At 40.9% G+C, this 24,109-nt stretch overlaps 2 protein-coding genes across 2 annotated transcripts in view; both read right to left on the reverse strand.

Moving 5' to 3' along the window:
• Positions 1–9,596, reverse strand: part of POLQ (DNA polymerase theta) — a 54,358-nt gene extending 44,762 nt beyond the window's left edge. Inside the window, exons 1-5 of the mRNA XM_065742130.1 lie at positions 9,352–9,596; positions 6,771–6,953; positions 5,600–5,730; positions 4,037–4,193; positions 83–191 (exon numbers count right to left, since the gene is read on the reverse strand). Of these exons, the coding sequence (XP_065598202.1) occupies positions 83–191; positions 4,037–4,193; positions 5,600–5,730; positions 6,771–6,953; positions 9,352–9,538 (767 nt within the window). The 5' untranslated portion in view covers positions 9,539–9,596. The remainder of the gene's footprint in view (positions 1–82; positions 192–4,036; positions 4,194–5,599; positions 5,731–6,770; positions 6,954–9,351) is intronic.
• Positions 9,597–9,643: 47 nt separating this feature from the next.
• Positions 9,644–22,660, reverse strand: METTL16 (methyltransferase 16, RNA N6-adenosine). The gene is made up of 9 exons (XM_065742118.1): positions 22,523–22,660; positions 22,242–22,441; positions 20,137–20,277; positions 18,370–18,485; positions 17,768–17,910; positions 15,886–15,955; positions 14,405–14,494; positions 10,855–11,028; positions 9,644–10,775 (listed from the first exon to the last, which is right to left on the reverse strand). Exons 1-9 carry the CDS (start codon positions 22,648–22,650, stop codon positions 10,161–10,163), a joined length of 1,677 nt encoding a protein of 558 aa, XP_065598190.1. The 5' UTR covers positions 22,651–22,660; the 3' UTR covers positions 9,644–10,160.
• Between the last annotated feature and the right edge of the window lie 1,449 nt (positions 22,661–24,109).

The following is a 24,109-nucleotide window of genomic DNA, read 5'->3' on the forward strand; positions in this document are numbered from 1 at the left end:
TAAATTTCTAATTACTCAGAGAACAAAATATTTAAGCCATCTGTAATTTAGCATGATAAGACAAACAGCATGGTCTACGCACCTTTTTGCAGCTTTCTCTGTAATGTATCGAACTTTGGTCAGAAGGAGTTCCAACAGATATCCTCGATGAGAGTCTCCAAGCATATGCAACTCATCCACAACCACCACTCCTAATGAAGAGAAGCACTCAGGTTATAACTAATCAACATCCAGACTTTGAACAGTTTCAATCCTTTCACGTTTCACATGATTAACTGAAATTCCATAACATTTGGAAGATGGGTAAAAATACTGGAACAAATATTGTCTGAAAAGGCTTCTGAGTATCAGCATCCAGGGATAACACAGCAGATTAGGGTCTCTCCAGGGGAAAAAAACACAGGGCCACTATATCTTGTCCACTCAGTGCAACTCCAGCATACAACTTATCAAAATTCACCCCTTTTCTGACCAGCTGACAGTGCCACAGTAACATGAGAGGGGCTGAAGAACGGTTGTGTGGGGGTTTTTTGGTTTATTTGCTCATTTAAAAAAAAAAAAAAAGGACAGGTTGTAGAGGACCTCAGGCTTCATTAGTTCTGCTGCTGTGAAACTTTTCTTCCTTCTGTGGCAGAACTATGTAATATCCTCCTGGTACAACCATAATAGCAGGAGCTGAAGGGCAAATGTGACCTTATATTATCTACTTCAATGCTATTTTCCTTCTCATTTTTTTTCTTCTTCCTACTTATGTTCCTTCTCTCTGTGTCTGTTTTCTCCTCACTTTTCTTTCAAGCCACTTGAGTTAGAAGAGCACTGCAGTGCTTCAGCAGCCTCTTTTACAAACTCCCACCCAGCCTGCCCCTTTGTCTTCATTTACTTCCTCTATTTGGTGCTTGCTTTTAAAATTCCTCGCTCACTGGTGAAAATAATGGACCATTAGTCAGGTACCAGAAAAAGCTGTCCTTGCCTTCCCACACAGCAGTCCAACTGAATTCTTCCAGCAAGTGACACAGGACAGCATAAAAAGTTATCTACCAAAGCAAAATTCAAGCAAATTACCCTTCCAGGTTTTGTGTCAAGAAGCAGCATTTTTTCTTCCTAAAATGAAATAGAGGACACTAGTGGTATCTATAGGACAAAACACAGGCCGTGTCACTACTTTTCTACACGTTCTATACCTTCTACTGCTATTTAGCTATAAGAAAAAATTCTCAAACCCACGCTAAATCTGTGTTGTATGCTACCCTAGCAGTCTCTAAGCTGGTGAGACCTCACTGTCACACACACATGGCTCTTCTCACTGAGCAGTTCTCAGAATGCACACACTGGGATGACACAGCAAGAGCTACACATAAACAATATTTTTCACAAGTCTGGTCTCAGCTTAAAATGAAACTGCAGCCAAAGAAAACTACAGCTCCCAGCATTCAATGGCATTTTCTACTCAGCAACAAGCTCAGAAGTGGAAACGGGCCCATAATTTCATCATTCTGCAGTAACTAGTCTACTTTAGGCCCAAACTCAGTTCCAAGTTCTTAATGACAGGCAGGATTTGATTTTCTTTTCCTCTTAAGTACAAAGAAGCTAGAATTTTTTTAATCTCATGTTTAAATTCAGAAACAACATTGGTAACACAACTGCACGTTACAAATCCATTCCCAGATTCTTCTCTAATCAGCTCTCCTAAAAATGTCTTTAGCATCAGTATCAAGAGTCTGAATAACTACAAGAACAGCATTTCCTGTGTACCTGGATTTCCAAAACTGTCACACGTTATATAATAATTAGCAACATGAGATCGCTTTTAACTGCTGCATACAGCAAGGAGAGCTCTGCCAGACAGGGGATTTGAATTTCTCTCAACAGCTTCCAAAGGCAATGTGAGCTACCAGCAGGGGGCTGACGTCAACAAAAGGAACAGTTTGAGCTGAAGATGGAATCCAGCCAGAACTGCAGACATCTCTCAATAATTCATCTCAAAGATAAAACATCCCTGTTACGAAGCATTCTAAATTTAGAATTAATTAGAAGGCAACATACAACCTTGCAGAATTAAGTCAAATTTACTTTAGATGATAGTTAAAAAGGCATTTTCATCTCATGCCTGTACTTTGCAATTTTTATGAACATCTCCAAATAAAATAGTCAATTTGTTAATTTTTAAACTAAATTCTAATCTGTAAATTGCTTTCAAACAAGTACATAAAGAAAAAACATTCTTATTTCAGGTTTATGGTCACATTGGAGCACAAGGGAAACAGAGTTGTAGCAGAGGTGTTGAGAGAAATGAGACCAAACGCTGAGAGAAAAATATCACACTTTAGAGGTATCAGTGTTGGAGACACAATATTGAAACTCAGACCTTGCATTCGCTTCTCTGGTTATACTGCTTTGTGAGAAGAATGTGCTTGCAAAGAGTCATATAACTCTTGGTACTTGGAAGTATATGACTGTTCTCAGGCACATTCTTCTTACAGAGTACCAAAACTTGTGGTGATGGATTGGAGGTTCCAACAAAAGGAATTTGGCATGTGCGCTGCTTCCGAAAGATGCTAGCATTAAACAATACATTTTAGTACCCTGGTTATGCTTACAAAGCACGCAAGCCAACATAAATAAGAATGTTAGGACCACGCTCCTTGCCTCATGCTGGTAGTGCGGCCTGGACAGCATGGTGATCTTGCACCAAATGAACTCTATTTAAAACAAAACAAACGAACAATACTTACCTAAGTAGCAAACTTTGAGTCATATATGGAAATCAATAACTGCACGATTACCAGTTCTCTTGCAAGGGAAGGGATGAAGATATGCATTCAAGAACTGGGTCAGATTGCAGCAGCTTACATTTAAAAATGATTAATGCTGATTTAAAAATGCAGCACAGCCATGGTCATCTACTCATCTTCCAGTCTACTAGCAGTGTAAAGAGTTTACAGTGATCCAGCCTCTGTAGTCCTGTTATGACTGTGCTATCTCATGATCCCACACTCCTACAAAATCTGCAAGGCTTTCTTTCCCTTACTGTCTATTGTGATAAAAAACTTTTCTCAAAAATCTTAGGACGCTGGATGAACATGGAACAGTAATTTTTTAAGTGGAAGTCTCATACCAGCTTGGTATTCATCTATTTTTCCAGTTTCTGTATTTCAGAAATATTTCAGAAATTCAGAAATGCCTACTACAACAGAAATAGGAGCCAGCTATCTTACAGGCCAGAGTAAGGATGGGAGGGAGTACTGTATAAAAGACAACTAGGTATAGCTTTACTGAGCAGACACACAAAGAGAAGAATGAACTTCTATTTGGTCTAGGAAAACACATCTCTCTCCAAGTGCACATATGGCTCTTCCAAGTTTTTTATCTCCTCCCAAGCACTAAATGAGTACCAACAGGCTGTCAGAGCCATGATGACCCAGAAGTCTACATTACAAAGACAGAGAGATTTTGAGTATACTACAAGAGAGAAATGAGTGTGTCACAGCCCTTCTAGTCACACCCTTACCAAGAAGATCTCTACGTATTCAATATTTAGACTCCAATGAGCAATGAACTTAATTCTGAATTAAACTGAAGATATACCATTGATGGCATATGTACACAATCTTTGTCCCAAACAGACAAAAATTCTTGAACATAAATATTTAGAATTTTAACTTAATTTCATTAATTAGAAGACACTTTCTAGCTATGAGAATCACTGGTTATTTCAAATGATTCCTATTCATAGACTGTCTTACATACCAGACAAGCTGGTATGGAAGCTTATGGTATAAAGCTTATGGAAGCTTTATGGTATAAAGCTGCAGTTTTACAAATACACTATCCTGCCATTGGGCTACACAGAATAGCCCAAATCCAAACCCTAAACTCAAATCAGAGATGCTCCAAAGGAAGAAAAAATGTTCAAATTTCCCATGCAGCATGCCTATCACATAGGGAACCAAATGAACACAAAGAATCTCATAAGTTCACATGTACTCAGATTATGTAAAAAACTTCATCCATTGGCAGTCAGGCCTTAGCATTTTACCCAGTGAATCCATTTTGTTTTCTTCTATTAGTCTATTGATTAGGCCATTGGCTTTCTCGATGGTGCAGACAGCAACATCCAGCGCAGAGAAACGTCCAGCAGGAGAGATGCTTCCCATGTAGCCTTCAACTCTCACATCCACCTCCTGAAACAGGGCCTGTTTTCCAAAGGGTACAGAATATTGTGCCAAGGTTATAACTCTAGATTTTGACTGACATTTGCTGGAATTACATAAAAGTCTATGCATGCTACAACCATGATCCCTAACACTTCTAATGCCAACAAATCTGATTAAAACCATAGCTCAGACAGTTACTGCTCCTTATCCCACACTCCACGGTCATTTGTATTTATATCCAAAGCAGAAGCCAAACAATACATATTAGAGGATAAAGTAAACATAACCTAGATGGAGAACACTTCTTCATATAAAAGCATAATTTACTATTATGGAAGCTAGAGAGCACACAGTACAACACTTTATAATGGCAGCAGTACAGAGAAGTCTTGCTCTTGAAAAAATATGAAGCAAAAGACAAATGTTGGGCCCCAAATACAGAAACATTGCATCTCTCAGCTGAAAGTCAAGAAACAGTGACTTCTTTTCTTCCAAGGCACATCGTTGTAATGCTAAAGGTTTGGCACGTTACACACAGCATTAATAAAACATACAAGTATTATGGAGCAGATGGGTAGGATACCATATGAATTCAAGTGTGCAGCTAAAACCAAACCGTTGGCCAGAGGAAGCAGAATATGGTATTGATAATTCTCCAGTTTTACAAGATTAAATAAATAGTATTTCCCCATTATCAGTCTCTACAAAGTAGCTTTTGCACTCAGTTGTTATCTTTACCTAGGAAATGTTATCATCTAAGTTTAATAAAATACAAAATTCCTGAAGTCTCCAATTGTTTCAAAAAAAAAAAAAAGGCCTGCTGCTTTCACTCTTGCCTTTAGTAGTTTATATTATGCTGACAGATGAGCTAATGGAAACAACAGTTTGCAGGGAAATCAATCCCCAAAAAAGTATGTTCTAAGAAGACTGTTTCCATTGTAATCTTGTTTCTAAAACAGCTTAGGTGAGGAAGCTGAAACATACCTACATTCTGTCTGAACATATTTTTAACCAAAGTGAAATCAAAAGCTTGAAATTCTGATGGAACAAGGCAAGGAAAGCTAAAAAAAAGAAATGTTCCTTTCTGACAATGCTGACACCTTCCCTTCACAGAGTTTTAGACATAATCTCTAATTTGAAAATCTCCTTAAAGCTTGAATATTATAAAATCTACATATGAATGAAAACATTAAAACTATAAAAGTCAGTGTTAAAATAAAGTACTTTAATCTACTCCTAATTTTTATTCAAAATTTACCATTTTGGCTAAGTCTTTGATTATTTTTTTCTAATTTAATTTAAAATTCAATCTCATTCTATCTACAAATTCTTTCTGAAGCAACTTTGGAATATTTTTTCTTCTCAAATCCGTGAAAATCTTCTGTTTAAAAAGCATGACTCAATAGCTATAAGCCATACACTCACCTCCCTTGCACGCTGCTTACCTGCAGATAACATTTCTTCTCCTTGGCCACAGAGACAAAGGGAAGGATGAAAAGGGCTTTCTTACGAGTCTCTAATACTCGCTTCAAAATGAGCAGTTCTGCAACAAGAGTCTTTCCAGCACTGGTAGGAGCTGAAAAATTGAATTTTTATTAATTTTATTAATTGTTAATAATTTTAATAATTTTTAAAGTAATAGAAAAAAAATCAAAGGAACAAACATCTTAAAACTGTCACAGAAAACAATAGGAAGTTTGGGGCAAGGCTCTTCAATCTTTTTCCCTACAACCACTTATGCAGTTATCCCCATTTAAGAGGTCTGCAGAGAACTTCTCTTATAGTGTCTTCCACTCTGCAACCAAAGCTTGTGCTCTCATCTCTGCTCTGGGAGCAACAGCAGCTCAGAGATAAGCAAGAGAGGGGGAAGAAATTAAAAAAGCACCACTGCCTCTTAGTTGAAAAGGAAAGCTTAGGTACCTCACTGACCTAGCCCCTCAGTATATTAACCCACCGCCCTGTTAGGTGAGCATTGCTGTTTGCCACCTAACATTGCCAGAGATTCATGGAGAAGGTGCAGAATCGTAGGGGGCAACCATTTTTCATCATAAGGCCCATAATCTTCTGAAGCCAAGTAAAAAACTCAAATATAAGCTTTAGGAAACCACTCTGCCCGCCCCTCTTATAAGCTGTTCATGATCCTAGTGCTGCTATGGGACTAATTTGGGATAGACACCCCAAATTATTATTCCCCATATCCCGCCCATCCTACCTCTCCTACTCCATGCTACATAAAGAAAAATGACAAAGGGATAGAAGAAATGAGATAATAAACAAAAAATTTCAGAAGTATTTAAATTTGTATTGCTGGTATCATTCAGTACCTGGTCATCTGTACTGTAATGAAAGAGACAGCTGACTTCAAACCAACAGTTTCTAAATGAACAGTAACAAAGAAAACAGAAAATAAGTCCCTCCCCACATCTGGAAAGGTGACCATCAAACCATGTATCTCTTACTGCAATAGGACAGAAAAGTTAAATTTTCTCTTAATGAGGTCTCTCCAGAATAAAGAGGATGTTGACCTCTCTCTCTGGTAATTCAGTAACATTCTGCAGCAACATGTTATTGTGAATGGCACTGAGAAGTTTAGGGGGTTTAGTTCTGTTTGCATACCTGAGTAAACCAGGTTCTTCCCTTCCAGAACTTGTCCAAGCATTAGACATTCTGCTTGCCATTCAAACATCTGTACTACTCCTAGACTGTGATATTTCTCCAAAACTGCTTTGGGAAGACCCCAGCTTGCAAGAAGCAACTTGTCTGCTTGATCTTCAGGAACATTTACCTGCTGATATTGCCCTTTGGGAGGAAAACAAACAAAAACAGAAACACTATCACCCTTGAACATAAAGTCACTTAGGTAATAAACCTAAAGGTCAAACTTCTTTCCAGCCTCTTTATTATGGGAAAAAGGTAACAAAGCATTATCTTTCCAGTATTTTTCAATATTTCCCATGCATATTTTGTCATTTGCCTCATCTCCTGACATCATTTTCTCAATTTCTCCTCCTACTAGGTTTTTTACATACAAATAATCTCTTCACCAAACCCTCACTCTGATGGTTGCTTTAGAGACAGAGTAACCATGACCAAATACAGACTGAAGCAGAATTTCAGCACTGATTAACTTAGCAGCATTACAATGTATTTGCCATCTTACCTTTACTCAAACCATTTCCTGTCTAGATTACTGCTATAGAGTCCCCAGTAGTCCTCACAGATTACAGAACTGCCCAGGCTCTTTCTCACTTTAGATAAAAATTTAAATCACTAACATAAAATAAATAGGCAGCTCAAGTTACCCTGCAGTTACCTCTGTTTTTTCAACACTGATTAGTATCTTCACCACACTGCCAGTTCCTCTAGCTTAATTAAGTTCTTTGCTGCTAATTTCTTGTCTTATAACCCTAGATAATTTTGTGCTGGCTACAGATACTGCCTCCTCTGTGGCTCTCCCTTTTTGCTAATCATTAAGGAAACTCAAACCTTTTGTCCCTTTCCTCATCTGAGACAGAAAACAGATTTCTGATCCACAGTAATGCCTTCCTTATCATCCATCACTACTTAGTTCCCATAGCAGCACTTTATGTAAGACCTCATCAAATCTATTTGGAAAACAAGTAATTGTGCTGAATGACACTACTGTACCCATCCTTCTAACACCACACTAAAAAAAAAAAAAAAGGTTTACCACATAAGGGCATACACAATCAGGAAAATACTGTCTGCTTACAAATGCTAGTATTTACAGAAAACATACAAAAACTGCAGCTACTTTTTGCTAGTTTTCAAGGTTAACTCCAATCTAGCTACTACTAGAGCACAACCATTCTCCCCTGCACAACTACATGAAAAAGCTGTTACACCTTAGCTCTGAAATAGTTGTTTCACTGTGTGTGATCTGAGCACTATGAAATACTAAATATAACGTTCAGCATATCCAGAGTGAACAACAGTGTGTTTCAAGCAGAACAGGTTTCCATGGGGCATTTATAAGTGTCCAGATTTCTCTACCCTAAAATGTCATAGTATGGCAGAACTAGGATTTGTAATAACTTAAAAGCAAAACAAAAAAATAGATGTACAATGGGATCTCAGGCTTCTCCCCCAATGCTAAAACCAACAAAATGCCTATGGAAGACGGGTAAGGGATGATAGGGCTCCAGTGCTGGAAGAATGCCTTCAGATTAACAATGAAAGGGAGTTTGAAAACTTGTGTCTTAGAAACTTCAAATTTTAAAGACATATATACAAAAGCATAGTACTGCATCAACTGGGTTTTTTTTTTTTACCTAGTAGAAAAATGCTAAAAGATCGTTAAAAGCAGGATGATGCACACTGATGAGTTTAAGCACTATTATTTAGATGCATCCAAAAGAAAGGATTGGATGTCAAGAAAATGTCCTTCACCCTTGAAGAGGCTGCCCAAGAGCAGTGGGCATGGCCACAGCCTGCTGGAGTTCAAGGAGCTTTTGGACACTGTTCTCAGTCATAGGGTTTGAATTTTGGGTGTTCCTGTGTGGAGCTGGGAGTTGGACTTGTTGGTCCTTGTGGGTCCCTTCTAACTTGAGATGTTCTGTGATTCTATGATGCTAAAATGCATGCAAGAATTTGGGCTCTGTTGGACACAGGAGTGCTGTGCAATGAGTCTTTCTGAGGAGTGCTGACAAAGCCTCGCATCTTGCAGTATATAAACAGTGGGGAGAAGATGCTGCCTGCCTGCAGGAGGCTGGAGGGTGTAAAGAGTTTGGAGAGTTACAAAAACAGCGAGGGACGAAGCTAGGTTAGGAGACACGGTGTAAACCCAGGTACCCAGGACAACGAAGGGCGGTGCTTCCAGATACAATCATTCTAGCAGCTGGAATCAAAAGGACGGCAGACAGGCTGCGCTGATTGCTGTATTAGGGCAGCACCTAGAGGCCGAGGCCCGCTGTTACACGGCGTGCACCAGAAACGAGCCCCGCTTCAGCAGCGTGCGCAGAACGCTCTTGCTTCCCTCAGCTAATGGGCGAATGGCACGGAAAGATTCACCTCCGTGCACCGCCACCCTTTTAGCGCGGGGAGAAACCAGCCCGCACCTCAGCCCGGCGGCGCGGTCCCTTCCCGGGCCCACCCGTCTCCCCAGCGCCCCGCGACGCACCCTGAACCACGAGCGGGGCCCCGGCCCGGCTCACCCCGCCGCCCCTCCTCCCGCTACCTGCCGAGCCGCCGCCGGGGCTCCCGCTGCGGCGTAGGGAGACCTCGAGGCCGGGCGGGGGACTCAGCGCGGCGCGGCAGGGAACCGCGGGGCCGAGCGGGGCAGCACGGACCGCCCTGGCTCCAGCGGCGCCGCGGAGTCCCGCCGCCGAGGCCGCGGCCACGCCGCCATCTTCCCGCCGCGCCATTCAAACGGCAGCTCCGCCCCGCCGATCCCAGGCCGGGAGCCCCCAGCGGCCGGCTCGGCTCTACAACGGTGAGAACGGCCGAAAAGTGCAAAAAAATACACGGTGTTTCTAAAATATTTCTTTAATCAATCAACGCTTAAAGGATGTGTCCATCTTGCCACTCTGCAGATCAAAGGCTGATCACATCAAAGGGACGAGAGGTGTACTTAAACCCCCGGCTGAGGGCTCACAGCTGCACAAGGCAACTCCGGAGGCAGAACAACAACTTCCTGCATTCATATGAAAAATACTCAAGAAAGTATTTCAGTAAAGTAATAGTTTACAAAGTAATAGTATAAATCTATTACACTAGATAAGAAAAAACAAAATGAGCACTATGATACTTGAAATGGTCACAGCATAGACATGCTTCACTGCAACACGTACTTTTATAACTGAAAAAATAAAGATATATTACTTCATATACTCCTTGCAGCTTTAAAAAAGCTGTTTAACATTAAAAAAGAGCTTTAAATTTCATTTTACTAATGTTTAAGGAGAAATCTTACTTTGCTAACTGTTTAAACCTTAAAAAATAGTTTATAAAACTTGAAAACTCATTTTGCCAAAGTGGGATAAAGGGCTAACTAGCAACCAAGCGAAGAACCTGGTTCCGTAGGTATGTGCACAGCTGGTTCATTAAGTCTCTGTTCTGTCCTTCAACCCAGTGCATTTCTACTAAAACATCATCTCCTTCTTTCTTCACATTCATTAAACACTTAAAGAGGAAACATCTACTGGTTTCCTTGGCACTTTGTCCTTTTTCAACTGTTAGATTGCTAGCTTCCTCTGAAAGCTGAGGTTCCTGCTTTGCACTGCTGGAACCTTTGTTAAATGATTCTTCTGCCTGCTTCGCTTCTGTTTCCTCCTCCTCCATATGCTCACTAAATTCTTTGGTAGCAGACTCTTCTGTTAGCTCATCGCCTGCAGTCAAGTGGACGTCCTCATCAGGTGCCACAAGCTCAGTTTCAGAATCTTCAGTCTTGGGTTTTTCACAGACCACACTGTTGCTCACACTGCTCTGACTGTTTTTTTCCTCTTCCACTGCTTGCAGAACATCATCAGAAGCTCGAGGAAGTTCCCGTAATTGCCTTATTCTGTCTCGTTTCTTTCTCCTCAGATGAACCCAGGAGTTTTCAATGGCAGTCACAAACAGGCTAACTTCATCTTTTCCACAAGGAACACGCTTATGCTGAACCTATTGCAGAAGACAGAACTTCAAATCATTCATTCACACTTACACTTTAAGGTAGGATATTGTAACATCTAATACGTACCTTCAAATCAGCAAGAATCTTCTCTATCCAGGCTCTAACAACAGCAATGGCTTCTGCAGCATCCCACCCCATTGCTGCAGCTTTGATGGATAACTCTTTGACTGTAGAAGCCAAGACCGTAAATGTAATTGGTTTTCGAGGTTTTTCTAGTTTTCTTCTCTTAGAGGGAGGTGACTAAAAGAAGAAACAAAAGCAGTGTAACACCACAAAAAATATAATGCTATGCAGTACTAGTGTGATGACTTTTGTACTCGCAATACCTATGGATTAACTATGGACTAACAGTGCACCTAACCACAAAATAGTCACTGACATAACCTGTGTTTCACTTCACTCCAAAAAGTTATTAGGTACAAATATCTGGCAGCAGCATGTACTGTATGCTCATCTAATAGATAGAGGGCCTTTATCTTCCTATGTCAGCTGAAAACCTTTACCAGCTATTTCAAATTGTTAGCTCTCTGTGAACTGACATAGCTGCTCCTGAGAATACAGATCAGGTGCTAATATCCACATTGTGATTCGAGTTCATTGAAGATTTGCTTGTAAAATTCTAAGTTTGGTTATTGCCTGTATTTATCTTGCCCTATCCAGCCCTACACATGGAACAAAAAAGTAACTGTCTCACATTAAAGTGAACAAGCTCCATTTATGAATAGGAGTGGCCCCAGTACCGAGTCCTGGGGGACACCATTTGTGTCTGGCCACCAACTAGATTTAACTCCATTGACCACAACTCTTAGGGCCCAGCCATCCAGCCAGTGCTCCACCCCACAGTGTATCCCCATCTAAACCATGGGCAGCCAGCTTCTCCATGAGGATGCTGTGGGGGACAGCATCAAAGGCTTTACTGAAGTCCAGGCAGACCACACCAACAGCCTTACCTTCATCCACTAAGTGGGTCAACTTGTCATAGAACAAAATTTGGTTTGTCAAACAGAATCTTCCATTCATGAACCCATGCTGACTGGGCCTGATCCCCCAGCTGACCTTTAGCTGATCCACAATGGCTCCTGAGATCAACCTTTCCATAACCTTTCCCTGGCACCGAGGTGAAACTGATAGGTCTGTAGCTACCAGAATCATCTTTCCAGCCCTTTTTCAAGATGGGTGTCACATTTGCCAGTCTCCAGTCCATCATACATCCCTGGTTAACTAGGACTGTTGATGATGGAGTGGCTTGGCAACCACATCTGACAACTCCCTCAGCACCCTAGGCCCCATGGACTTGTGAGTGCCCAGCTTTCAGAGCAGGTCCAAAACCATTTCATCATGGATTACGCAGGGCCTATTCTGTTCCCCATCCCTATCTTCCAACGCAAGGGGCTGTGTGCCCAAGGAGCAACTAGTGTTACTATTACAGACTGACATGGGGCTGGCACAGAGCATAGTCAGACCCTGAACTTCAGGAGAGCAAACTTCAGACTGTTTAAGGAATTGTTGGATGAGATCTCCAGGGAAGAACTCCTTAGAGACATAGAAATGGAACAAAGCTGGCTGCTCTTTAATGATGCCTTCTGGAGAGTGTATGAGCTCTCCATCCCTCAGAATAACAAAGCAAGCAGAGAAGACAGGAAACGAGCACGGCTTGGCAAGGACCTCCTGGTCAAACTGAAGACAAAGAAGGTCAAGTACAGGTAGTAGAAGCTACAATGGGTCACTTGGGAAAAAACAGATGCTGTTCAGACTTAGAGATGGGATTAGGAAAGTTAAGGCACAGCTGGAACTGATGGTTGATATGGTTGCCTAGCCATCTTCCATCACATCTACAAAGTCATGGCTGTCAGGTGAAATTCCCATGGACTACAGAAAGGAAAACATGAGTTCCATTTTTAAGAAAGGGAGAAAGACTCAGGGAACTATGGATCAATGAGCCTCACCTCTGTGCCTGGGAAGATCATGGAGCAGATTCTCCTGGAACACATGCTAAGGCCTGTGAGGGACAAGCGTGTGATCTGAGACAGCCAGCATGGCTTCACCAAGGAAAGGTTGTCTGACCAATCTGGTGGCCTGTGATGGAGTGACAGCACTAAAGTACAAAGGGAAGGCAACTGGTATCACCTACCTGGACTTCTGCAAGGCCCTGCACCACATCCTTATCTCTATTCTAGAGATATGGATTTGAAGGGTGGACTACTCAGAGGATAAGGAATTAGCTGGAAGGTTGCAACCAGAGGGTTGTAGTCAATAGCTATTTTCAGGTGGAGATCGGTAATAAGCAGTGTCCCCCAGGGGTCCACCTTGGGTCTGGTACTCTTTAACACCTTTATCAGTGACACAGACACCAAGTCTATGACACCAAGCTGAGTGGGTCAGTTGATACAGCAGACGGAAGGGCTGCCATCCACAGGGACCTTGGTAAACTCAAAAGGTGGGCCCTTGTGAACCTAACAAGGTTCCAGAAAGCAAAGTACAAGGCTCTGCACTTGGGTCAAGGTAATCCCAGATATTTCTGGGAGAAGAACTCCTTGAAAGTAGCCCTGCTTAAGAAGGACTATGGGGTGCTGGATGATGAAAAAGTGAATATGAACCAGAAGCATGTACATGTAGCCTGGAAGGCCAATGGTATCCTGGGTTCCATCAGAAGAGGGGTGGTCAGCAGGGCAAGGGACGTGACTATTCCCCTGTACTTTGCCCTCATGAGGCCCCATGTGGAGTACTGGATCCAACTCCGTGGTGTACAACATAGCAGGTCCAGCAGAGACAATCAAAGGGCTGGAGCACTTCTCCTATGAAGACAGGCTGAAGGAACTGGGCTTGTTCAGCCTAAAGAGGACACTGCAGGGAGACCTCATTGTGGCCTTCCAGTGTTTAAAGGGATTTTATAAACACGAGAGAAATCAACTTTTTACAGGTGTAGTGACAGGACAAGGGGGAGTGGTTTTAAACTAAAGGAGGGGAGATTTAGATTTGATGTCAAGGAAATTTTTCACTGAGAGAATGGTGAGGTGCTGGGACAGCCTGCACAGAGAGGTTGCTGATTACCCATCCCTGAAGGTGTTTAAGGTCAGACTGGATGGGGCCCTGAGCAACCTGATCTAGCAGTTGGCAACCCTGCCTGTGGCAGGGAGGTTGGAACTTGACTGGGGTTCCTTCCAACCCCAACTATTCTATGATCCTATGATGTAGGCAGACCTAAAGCAGCTAAAAAATATGTCCATATTTATTTGGTAACAAGAATCTATATAAAAAAAACTAAAATCAAGTTTTCAGGAGGAATTTTAAATTCAAACCTAGCCCCAAATTTCCAATAACCTACATACACTTTCTGGAGTTACAAGTGACCCACACTTTCACTGTAACCCACAGGAAGTCCCTGCAGGCTTCTTTTTCCCTCCCTACTGACCGGTCATAATGGATCACATGTAACAACTGCTAACAGACTGAGAGTTAATTAACAAAACCCACTGCCCACACAGCCTACTCCATCAATATTCCTTTCTGAAGGAGAGCAGTTCATTTCAAGGCAGATGTATTTACAGCTCATTAGGCTTTTCCTCAAGTATGAGGCACAGATATCCAAAAGAAAAGACAAAATTAAAGTACTTACTGGTACTTGTACATCATCATAGAAACTCCATGCCAGTGCCCATCTCATGGTGCGTCCTTGACAGAATTCCGTATGAGTAACTTTAGGAACCTATGTTAAGTAGCATACAAAGTTTTGTCTGATGTTAATAAATAACACTGTTTTACTCCACATATTTTTCAACAGCAAGCAGAGTTAGCACAATTATTTCCTCAAGACAGCGATGGGAATTCCTTCTGACATAGCTCATAGTTGTTAGTGCCACATGAAGCTGGTTGGTGTCAAGGCTGTTAACTGTGACTGAAATTTCTGCACGTCTGTGCACTCTGAAGACTCCAAGTTCAAGTTCAGAGAGACACAACAACACCATTTACGTGCACTGATTCAGGACACATCTACACTCTATCTCTGCAAAAAGCACATTCTTATTTCCTTTTTGGAACACACTGTAAGGTACTTATGTTTGGTATTAAGGATGCGCTATATATAATCCAGGATAACTACCAACCAGCCCAGTTTACTGAAGTATCATCAGCTCCAGAGCATAGGAGCTGATGAGCTCCAGGTTTACGTGGCAAAAATCAAACAAACAGAAAAATGTAACTTCTGAGAACTGCCTAAAGCAGAGCACACGTGTGCGAAAAAAAGAAAGGAGCATGGAAACAGAAAGAGATGAGACACAGAGACAGATAGAGGAAAAATCTCTATTTCAAGATTTTTTTCCTCTACCTTTGAATTCCTAAATCTATCAGAATTCCAGTAATAAATTGAATTTTTGGTACATGAATGCCACATTCTAACCTGAACCACCACATAGCATGTGCTTGGTTAAAACAAACATAACCCAAAGCTACTGTAATAGTGGTTACAAAACTAATCAAAATGGAATCAGTAGTCCCAAGACTACAAAAGGAAACCTCAGCTCTTCTGCACAAGGCTCACAAGGATTTCTCTCATTTTAATGACATGCAAACAACACAAGCTTAGGGAAGAAAGCATGTAAAAGTTTATACTGAATTCAACATACACAGGATGTAAGGACTGTATATAAAACGGTCACGGTGTTATCCTTGACAGTGACCCAAGGGAAACAGAGAAGGGAGAAAGGAGAGAAAAAAGAAGAAAAAAAACAACTGTGTCAGTGGCCACGCACTCCGGGGGGAGGGGAAACAGCAGGAATAGTCGGGTCTACAAAAAAAAACAAACGGCACGATCTGAGAAGGAACGGTAACTTTACTAAATCTAATAAAATTGAACAATTGAGAGAGAAACTGTTTCCAAACCAAAAGCTGTGAGCTTATGTTAGGGAGGAACTGCAGGGGAAGCACACGTGCCGAACCTCCACAGCAACCAAGAGAGCAAGCCCAGAGAGAGCAGCCAGGCATCCCGCGCAGAGCTCCGCCCCTCTGCTGCTCCCAACAGCATTAACTCCTTAACTGCCTGCACGATACTCTGATGTGGAATACCGGCATCAAAACCACAAAACCACAACAAAAACTTACCCCCTGGATTTTAAGTTCCTCTTTCAATGGTGCTAAACTGCATTTCTTCCCCAGCATACAACTGTACCACCTGCAAACAATATACAACAAAGAGTTTTTACAAATAAAATTCAGTGGAAAATGGACACTAACAAAAAAAAGAACTATTTGCAGACCAGAAAAACAACAGCAAATTCAAAACCAAAACAAAACCAACAATATTAGCCTTAAACAGAGTGACTACGACACCGTTCAACATGACAGGAGCAAAGACAGACTACAGAGGAGAATGTGTTTTTGGAAAAATTGAAACAGCATCTGAACAAGCAGGAATCATGTCTCAATGAGTGCCCTTAATTACATGTAAGATATCACTCCTTACAATTAGTTGCAGCTTTCCTTGGACCACAATCAGCGTATGAAGGAATATTCAGTGATCAACAAGCATATGTGCTTAAGAAGCCGACCTACTGACCAACACTTCTGCTCATGCATAACTCATTATCCAGGTTGCCATTACTGAAATAAAACAGGAGCACCCTCCTGCCTTCAAAAAAGAAATTTGTTTAGCTGGCGCTAAACCTTTCACTTAGCTCCTCATCTTCAGTATCTCCAAGGGATACACTTCCATTCTTCATTTAACTTACTTCTCAAGTTCTTAAAAAATTGTCCCTTAATACTGCAGTTAAGTTCATTTCCCACATAATACTATATAAAGAATTTCAGAGCAATACTTAAGTGAAAGCCCAATATTCCTGGCAAAACTAGAACACACCTCTTCCACAGAATTACTAAATACCAAAGCTGCAACTCTCAGTTGAAGAAGAAGGGAAGAGGAAGTGGAATAAGTCGAGAACACCTCCTGGCCCAACTGGGTCTCAGTCCTCTCTATTAACAGCTCTCTACTCATGCCCCTTTAGTACTGTTGCCAAACCTTGTTTCCAGCAAAACAGGGAAGAGTATTTTCAGCAAGCTGTTATTTCTGTATCAATATCTCCAATGTTTATAAAACTGAAACCTCATTTATGTTTCTTCCCTCGAAAGAGCTACAAGACAAAACCACTCTAACAGAGTCCTATTCTGCTTTGTCCTCTATTTCCAAAAAATGAAATATTCTTAAGTCTTCCTTTTTTTTCCCCCCAGTTCTTTTACTAGCAATCATACAGTCTAAATAAAAGATTTGGTATCAAATAAATGACGATGAGATCCTAACACAGTGCTCTAGAAGAGTCTCAACGAAGTGCATCTTGAATGAATAAATGGAAGGCTGTATTTCCTTAGCCCAGAGCACTGATGAAGCTGTAGTAGTAACACAAAAAAAAATTTACTGTAGCTGTATTTTAAAGTATATTAGAAAATCTGAAGGAAGCTCCCAGAAGAGCTAGAGGAGTAACATACAGAATGTCATTACTTGGTGGGAACAGTTGTCTGAAAAACTGAAGATAAGCCATTTTTCTTGTTCAGATCTCACTACAATTATTATTTCAGCTTACATTCACCCAAGACAGCATTCAGTACAACTTTAGTAGATAAATCTGTAAGATATCAAAATTCAACCAGGAGAAGAGAAAAGTTTCCAGGTAACAAACAGATTACTAGGAGTTCCATAAATCCTCCTATCCCAGAAGAACCTAACATTAAATGCTGACTCACTTTAGCACATACATGTGCTAATCCAGCTGCAAGCTACAAGTGCCACTGGTACAGGGATTTTTGCTTTCTGCCTTTCTCTCCCCTAATGGCTTGTAACCGTTCGATGCCTGGAACGATTAATTTTATATAAACTAAGACTAAATAACTGAAATAAGCACTGGACCACAGCTACACTCTTTACTAAGATACTGTTCTCACATTGTTTCAGACAGAGAAGCAGGTCAAATTCTACCCAGAAGGAAACACTTACCGTAATCTCTTTTTCAGTTGTAAGCTATCATGAATAATTCTCTTGACAAACTCTAGCTCTCCCCCCTCAGCCATGATTTCTGTGATCCCTCCTGTATTTACAGAACTCGGCGGGGGGCGCCGTGGGTTTCGAGAATTTACTCCCTGGATAAGGAAGATCATTTGAGATTACTTTAATTAACATTTTTAAACATTTTTTAAAAAGGATTACTTTCAAACTATTCCCTAACTCCATTTTCAGTCAGCAGCAGAAGTCACCATCTCTAGCCTCCCCACATTGCCACCATGGATAATAGACAAAAATACATTCAAAGTAAGCCAATATAATGGGCACTGAATTACAGATCTAGGAGCAGTGTCCTTTCTGAACCAATTCACAAAGATAACAAAAGTTGTGAAAAAAAATACACTTCAGAAAGAATGGCAGTTTTTCAGTATTCTTTTGGGAGCAGATGGGCACAAAAAGAGAAAACTTCAATGCTATTTTGTAATGATTTGGGATTTTCCACTGAACTTTCCCAAGAGAAGAGGTATAATTCTTGATATCCTCCCACTCAGTGAACACTGGAATACATACACGCAACTTCTAGTCTGCTAGGTTACCTTTGCTTCCAATTGGTTGGCAAAAAAGGGAGGGTTGCACATGCAGAAATCGTAAATTATCTCAGATTCTTCTTTCAGTGCATCCATTAGAAGAGTCTTCTGTGGCACCTTAACCACTAATAGAAAAGAAGGATTTAGTCAGTAAGGAGTGTCATACTTTATTTCATGTCATTTTTATTTCAGCATTTCCTGAAACTATATACTGTATAAAAACTGCACTTTCTTAGCAACACACTCTACAAAAAAGCATAACATCAGCATGCAAATAAAGACTTTAAGAAACAGCATATGAACAGCTTATAAGTATATACTTACAAGTATATACACAGTAGTAATTTAAGACACGAGTCTTCAAATCAACAATTAACTGCATGAGTTGTACTAAATTCTCTGCTGCAACTACATATGTAAAAGCTTTTGTAGTTCAAATTTATGACAGTTGCTTACCCTACCATTACATACAGGGTATTGATTTTTTATTTTTTAAACAACAAAAAAAGTTGAGAACACAGAACATCAAGTAATTTTTTTCTAATACTTACAATCAATCTCCAGGTTTGTACATATAGAAAAAACTCTTTGGGGAAGAAAGTTATTGACAACAGTACTTCGCTTTCAGCCAAAAAAAAATTCCTTTTTTTTTTTTTTAAATGTGTTTCACTATCACTGAATTAACTTTTTCATTGAAGTTTGAAGAATAAAGATATATAGCAAAATAATCTGCTAAAGCTACCCAGCAAAAATTTCAAGACAGTCTTTTGAAACACGACAAAAATCATTTGGTTTAAAAAAAAAAAAAAACAAATGCAAAACCATTTTCAACCTGACTCCAAAGCACGCATTGCTAAATTAGTTACTGGTTACAGCAGCATGATCAGCTCTAGCTAAACACCTCAGACCCAGGAATTAAGAAGTCACAGAGTGGATCAATTTCAGGAAGCTGCCAACTACAAGTATCCTTAGTGGCACTCCCTGGCCAGTTGTTCTGCCCAATAGCAGTCAGTCATTTACTTCAGCTTCCCACTGTTGGCACTACAGTTACACTTGAGACACCTTCCTATGCTGAAGGTCTCCCGTAAAGTGTCACACCACCACACCACTAAGAAATCTATGATGGCAGCAGAGAATACTGCTGTTGCTCCCCACAATAAGATCTGGATCTTCAAGACTGACAGGACAGGCCAAGAGGAAAATATTCTGGTAAAAAGGACATTCTCAAAATCTAGCAGAACCAACATTTTTATTTCAGAGATGAACAATGGCCCAGTTATATAGTTAACAGTGTATATAACTCTCACTGAAATTTTTCTAAGCTCTTCCAAAGATAGAGCCTATCACTCTGCTACTACCATAAGCACTGTTAAAGACTTCATTCAGAAACGAAGCCTAAGGATTGACTCTGTACAAAGAATACATACTAGTGTCATGTAAATTATTTGAGGGGAATACTCTATGTCTCTCAGTAGCAGAAACAGCATGAAATCTAATAAATGTTTCAGTAACAGAAGAAAACATGGAGAGAAAAGCTCTCTAGGATTTACATTAACTTTCAGATTTTTGTAAAGACGAGTAGCTCTTTATCCACACTTGCCATTCTGAACAAACTGTGACTTTCTGTTTTAGGCATACATGGACCTTAGCAAACGTTCTGTCAGTAAAAACAACAGCATGTATTGGCAGGAAAACTGGTTCTGACATGCCACTTGAATGTGGCAAAAAATAAATACAGGTCATTTGTATGCTACTAAATAGCCTGTTATATCATACCTTTTATAAGATCAGACAAATTATTCTGTTCCACATTCTTCTTGGCATAATTGAAGCACATATCATCCACTTCTGTCGCAAGAAAATACCAGCCATTCAACGTTGATCCGAGTAATGGGTATATGCATGATGCCCCTGTCCCTGTAGATGCATAAAAGACCACATGAAGAAAGCAAAACAAGTCTCTAGCATTAAACACATCAATTATGCATGTTTTGCAACAAGAAGAATTTTTAAGAAAGAATTGCTCATCAATCATGTTATTCCATTCTTTAGTGAGTAATTTTAAAAAGTAATTTAAAACACAGTATTGTCAAAGATACACTATGAATAGAGAATGCTGCAATCCTCCCAAGAACAGATTTTCTAGTAAATTATCAACTCTTCTTAAGCAATTTTCCCACAATGACGTATTCAGAGAAAGCCAAATGTATTACTTTACTAAGCAAAAATGCCAAAATATATCTTTTCCTGCATTTTTATATCTTCTTTCAAGTACCATCAATAATTTTACTTTCACATAGCAACCACACCTGCAAAAAAATAAATCTGATATCACAGACAATTTTCCTAATGCCAAAACAGAAAAACCAGCAGGAGTGCCAATTGAGATCATTTTAAAAGGTAACCAGATAAAAACTTAGTAATGAACAGAAATACACAGCAGCACAAAAGGATTATTTTTAAAATATATGGCACATCGAGGTGATGCAAGTGCTAAGAACTTATTGAGACTTATCATGAGTCTACTATTATATGGAATTATCATTTATTATTATAAAGAATGCACAGCTATTTCCAGAACTCCTTTTATGTTCTTCTTTGATGATTTACTTCTTTCCCAGAATTACAATATCAGAACTGATTACAAACTCACACTGAAGATTTTCCAGTAGTTACAGAACTGCATCTGTCTCTTCTACTTAATCACCTGCTGCACCAAAGTCCATGGGAAATGTTTCTGACAATGCTATCTAATGACAAACATGTTGAAGTCAGCTATCAAGCTTAATACAAAAGCAACCGTGCACATACCACAGGATGATACAAACCTTTACAGTCTATCTACTTGAAAGCAAGCTAAAAATGCAAGAACTGAAAAATTACATCAACAAATAACAATAAGCTAGAAAACACTAAGGAAACATTCATGACAAATATCTGCACAGTAAAACTGAGATTACTGAACCCAAGTCAGTAACTGTAGCATTTTCAAAATAAAGACAAGCAAAGCTTAAGATGTGAAAAAGGAGCTTCTGTCAATCTCATTATAAGTTTACTTTCAGCACAAAACAATCTTCAAAAACAAACCTTTGCAACTGAAGCAGAAGATTCTGTTAACAAAGATAATGAACTGAATTCAAATCCACTACCACAAGTGCCTTTAATTCTCACAGAATCATTGAAAATTTGGAATCCTAACAATAATACTATTATCTGTACGCAGAACAGATGAGGATTTTCACTCAGAGGGTGGTGACACACTGGAACAGGCTGCCCAGGGAGGCTGTGGATGTCCCATCCCTGAAGGCATTCAAGGCAAAGCTGGATGTGGCTCTGGGCTAGTGGCTGGTGGACCTGCTCGTGGCTGGTGGACCTGCCCATGGCAGGGGGGTTGAAACTAGATGATCTTTGAGACTTTTTTCAACCCAGGCCACTCTATGATTCTGTGCTTCTAAAAAGACAGATCAGTCATCTGTCACACCTGAAACCTGGGATAGAATGCCTTCATAGCACCTAGTATGATGCCGTGTTTTGGCTTTGGACAAAAGAACAAGGTTGACAGCACACTAATGCTTCAGATGTCACTGAGCAATGCTGCGCAGAGCCAAGGAGGTTTCAGTTTGTCAGCTTCTCATATTGTCCTGCCAATGAGTGTGTTGGGGGCACGAGGAGCTGGGAGGGGGCAGAACCGGGACAGCTGACCTAAGCTGGCCAAAGGGATGCTCGGTACCGTACAGCTTTATGTGGGGAAAAAAAAAAAAAAAAAAAAAAAGGAAAGAAAACCAACACTGATGCACAGCAAATCTTACCGGCTAATCTCATTAGCCATAAATAAGGAACTAATTAAACACACCGCCTTACAAACAGCTCGCGGTCAGTACCTATGTCAATGCCCCGCCTGAGCACTCGCTTGTCAGCATCCTGATGCCCAATGAGATCTTCCACCCAGTGGATGTAGTTCAGCCTCAAGGGAACGGTGGGAATGAGCCTTTCCAGGGGGATATCGATGGAGAGCCCAAAATCCTCCTTCAGAAGGGTGCACGTCAGAGCTCTCACCGCCTCGGGGTCCTTGAAGTTCAGGCTGAAAGCGCAAACAGCCGTTACGCCGGGGCCCGGCCGCTGACGCGCGCAGCTCATAAACCCACCCCCCGCGGCCGCCTACCTCACCCTGCCGGAGAGGGTGGTCTGCACGTGCTGCCGAAACTCGGGGTACTTGCCGGCCAGGTAGGCGAAGTCGGGCGGCTTGTCCTTGTAGCGGTTGCGCGCGTGCATGGATTTATTAAGCGCCATTACGGGAGCCCCGGCCGCCCTCGCACTATGGCCCCAACGCGAGCGCCTCCCGGCACGCACCGCGCGCCGACGGGACGTACCAAGGGCGGAGGGCGGGAAAGGGGGAGCCGTGAGGGAACGGAGCGGGGCGGTCGGTGCCTTGTAAAACCTGCAGCTTTCATGCGCCCGATGGATAACGGTGGCTAAGTATTTTTAAACAATATACACACGAACATGCACAAAAAAAAATAACCCACACCCATTTTCTTGAAAGTGGCTCTGCAAGATCAGAGGCGCTTCTGGTTTGAAGAAGTAAATACACAATACGTTTTAATAGCATATTTTTAGAAATGCGGCTGTTGAGTTGTTTTATTATGTGACTAGTTCTTGCTTGCAAAACTGTAATAGGTTTTAGGTGTTGCGAATGGCTATGCTTATAGCATTACAGACTAGGGAGTATGTTGTATGGGTATTCTGTTTTACAGCAAAAGAAATGCGATAATGAAACTACACAAGTAGACTCAGCAAACATCAGAAACCTCCTTATTTTCCAGCACCCCACTATATTTCGTTAAAAAGACAGGTTGCCAAACTTACCTCTATCCAAGGACGAGCAGAGATGCTCAGAAATAATGTTCGAGTACTGAGTGTGTTACAATTTTGGTACCTGTAAGTAACATATAATAGGCATTCTACCAAGCATGCATCAATGAAAGTTTATAGAGGGCAAGCAAGGAAGACCATTGGATGAAGCAGAAGGCACTCAGCTGCACTGTCATGATGTTGAAAGGACGCTAGACGGTAGAAGAGACCGTGGAGTGGAAGACTGAGAACCTCATAAATCACTCCCTGAGATAGGCATGTCTGTGTTAATTATCTCGTGGGTAACTGATGAATATGTACTATCTGCAGAAATATGGACTCTGAATCATGTCATCTTTGAAGCACTTAGGGAGAAAATCTTCTTTATTAGTGGTGTTGGGAAGCACTGGGGATACCTGACTTAATGGTAACACAACTTCACTGTTAAGTTTCTACACATAGATTTCTTCTATTCACTTCTCACCTCACAACTATACCCAGTGTGCCAAAATGACTCTGTTGCTATGAAGGCATCTTTAAATCCTCTGAAACCTCTCAACGCTGTGAACTGCTTTCTGTAAAATCAGTTTGGGCATGCAGCCCACCACTGGCATACCTGGGTTCCCAATTTCACATCCGTAACATGAAGAGCACATGCTTTTAGTTATTATCATGCTGGTGTTTGTCATACACAAATTTTGAAAGAAACATAAAAAGGATTATAATGAGCTTTGATTTCAAAAAGTACCAAAACAAAGGCTAATACTGGGACTTAAAACAAACTTCAGCTCCCAGCTGTGTCACTGACAGCTTGGGCACATTTCATTTCCAAGTTTCAGGTTTTCCCACCAGTACAGAAGGAACTTACTGTCTGAATACAGTGCTTTCATTCTTCGGA

The sequence above is a fragment of the Cyrtonyx montezumae genome, unplaced genomic scaffold (genome assembly GCF_038088225.1).
Source record: "Cyrtonyx montezumae isolate F1298 unplaced genomic scaffold, pur_monq_1.0 scaffold_3, whole genome shotgun sequence".
NCBI lineage: Eukaryota > Metazoa > Chordata > Aves > Galliformes > Odontophoridae > Cyrtonyx > Cyrtonyx montezumae.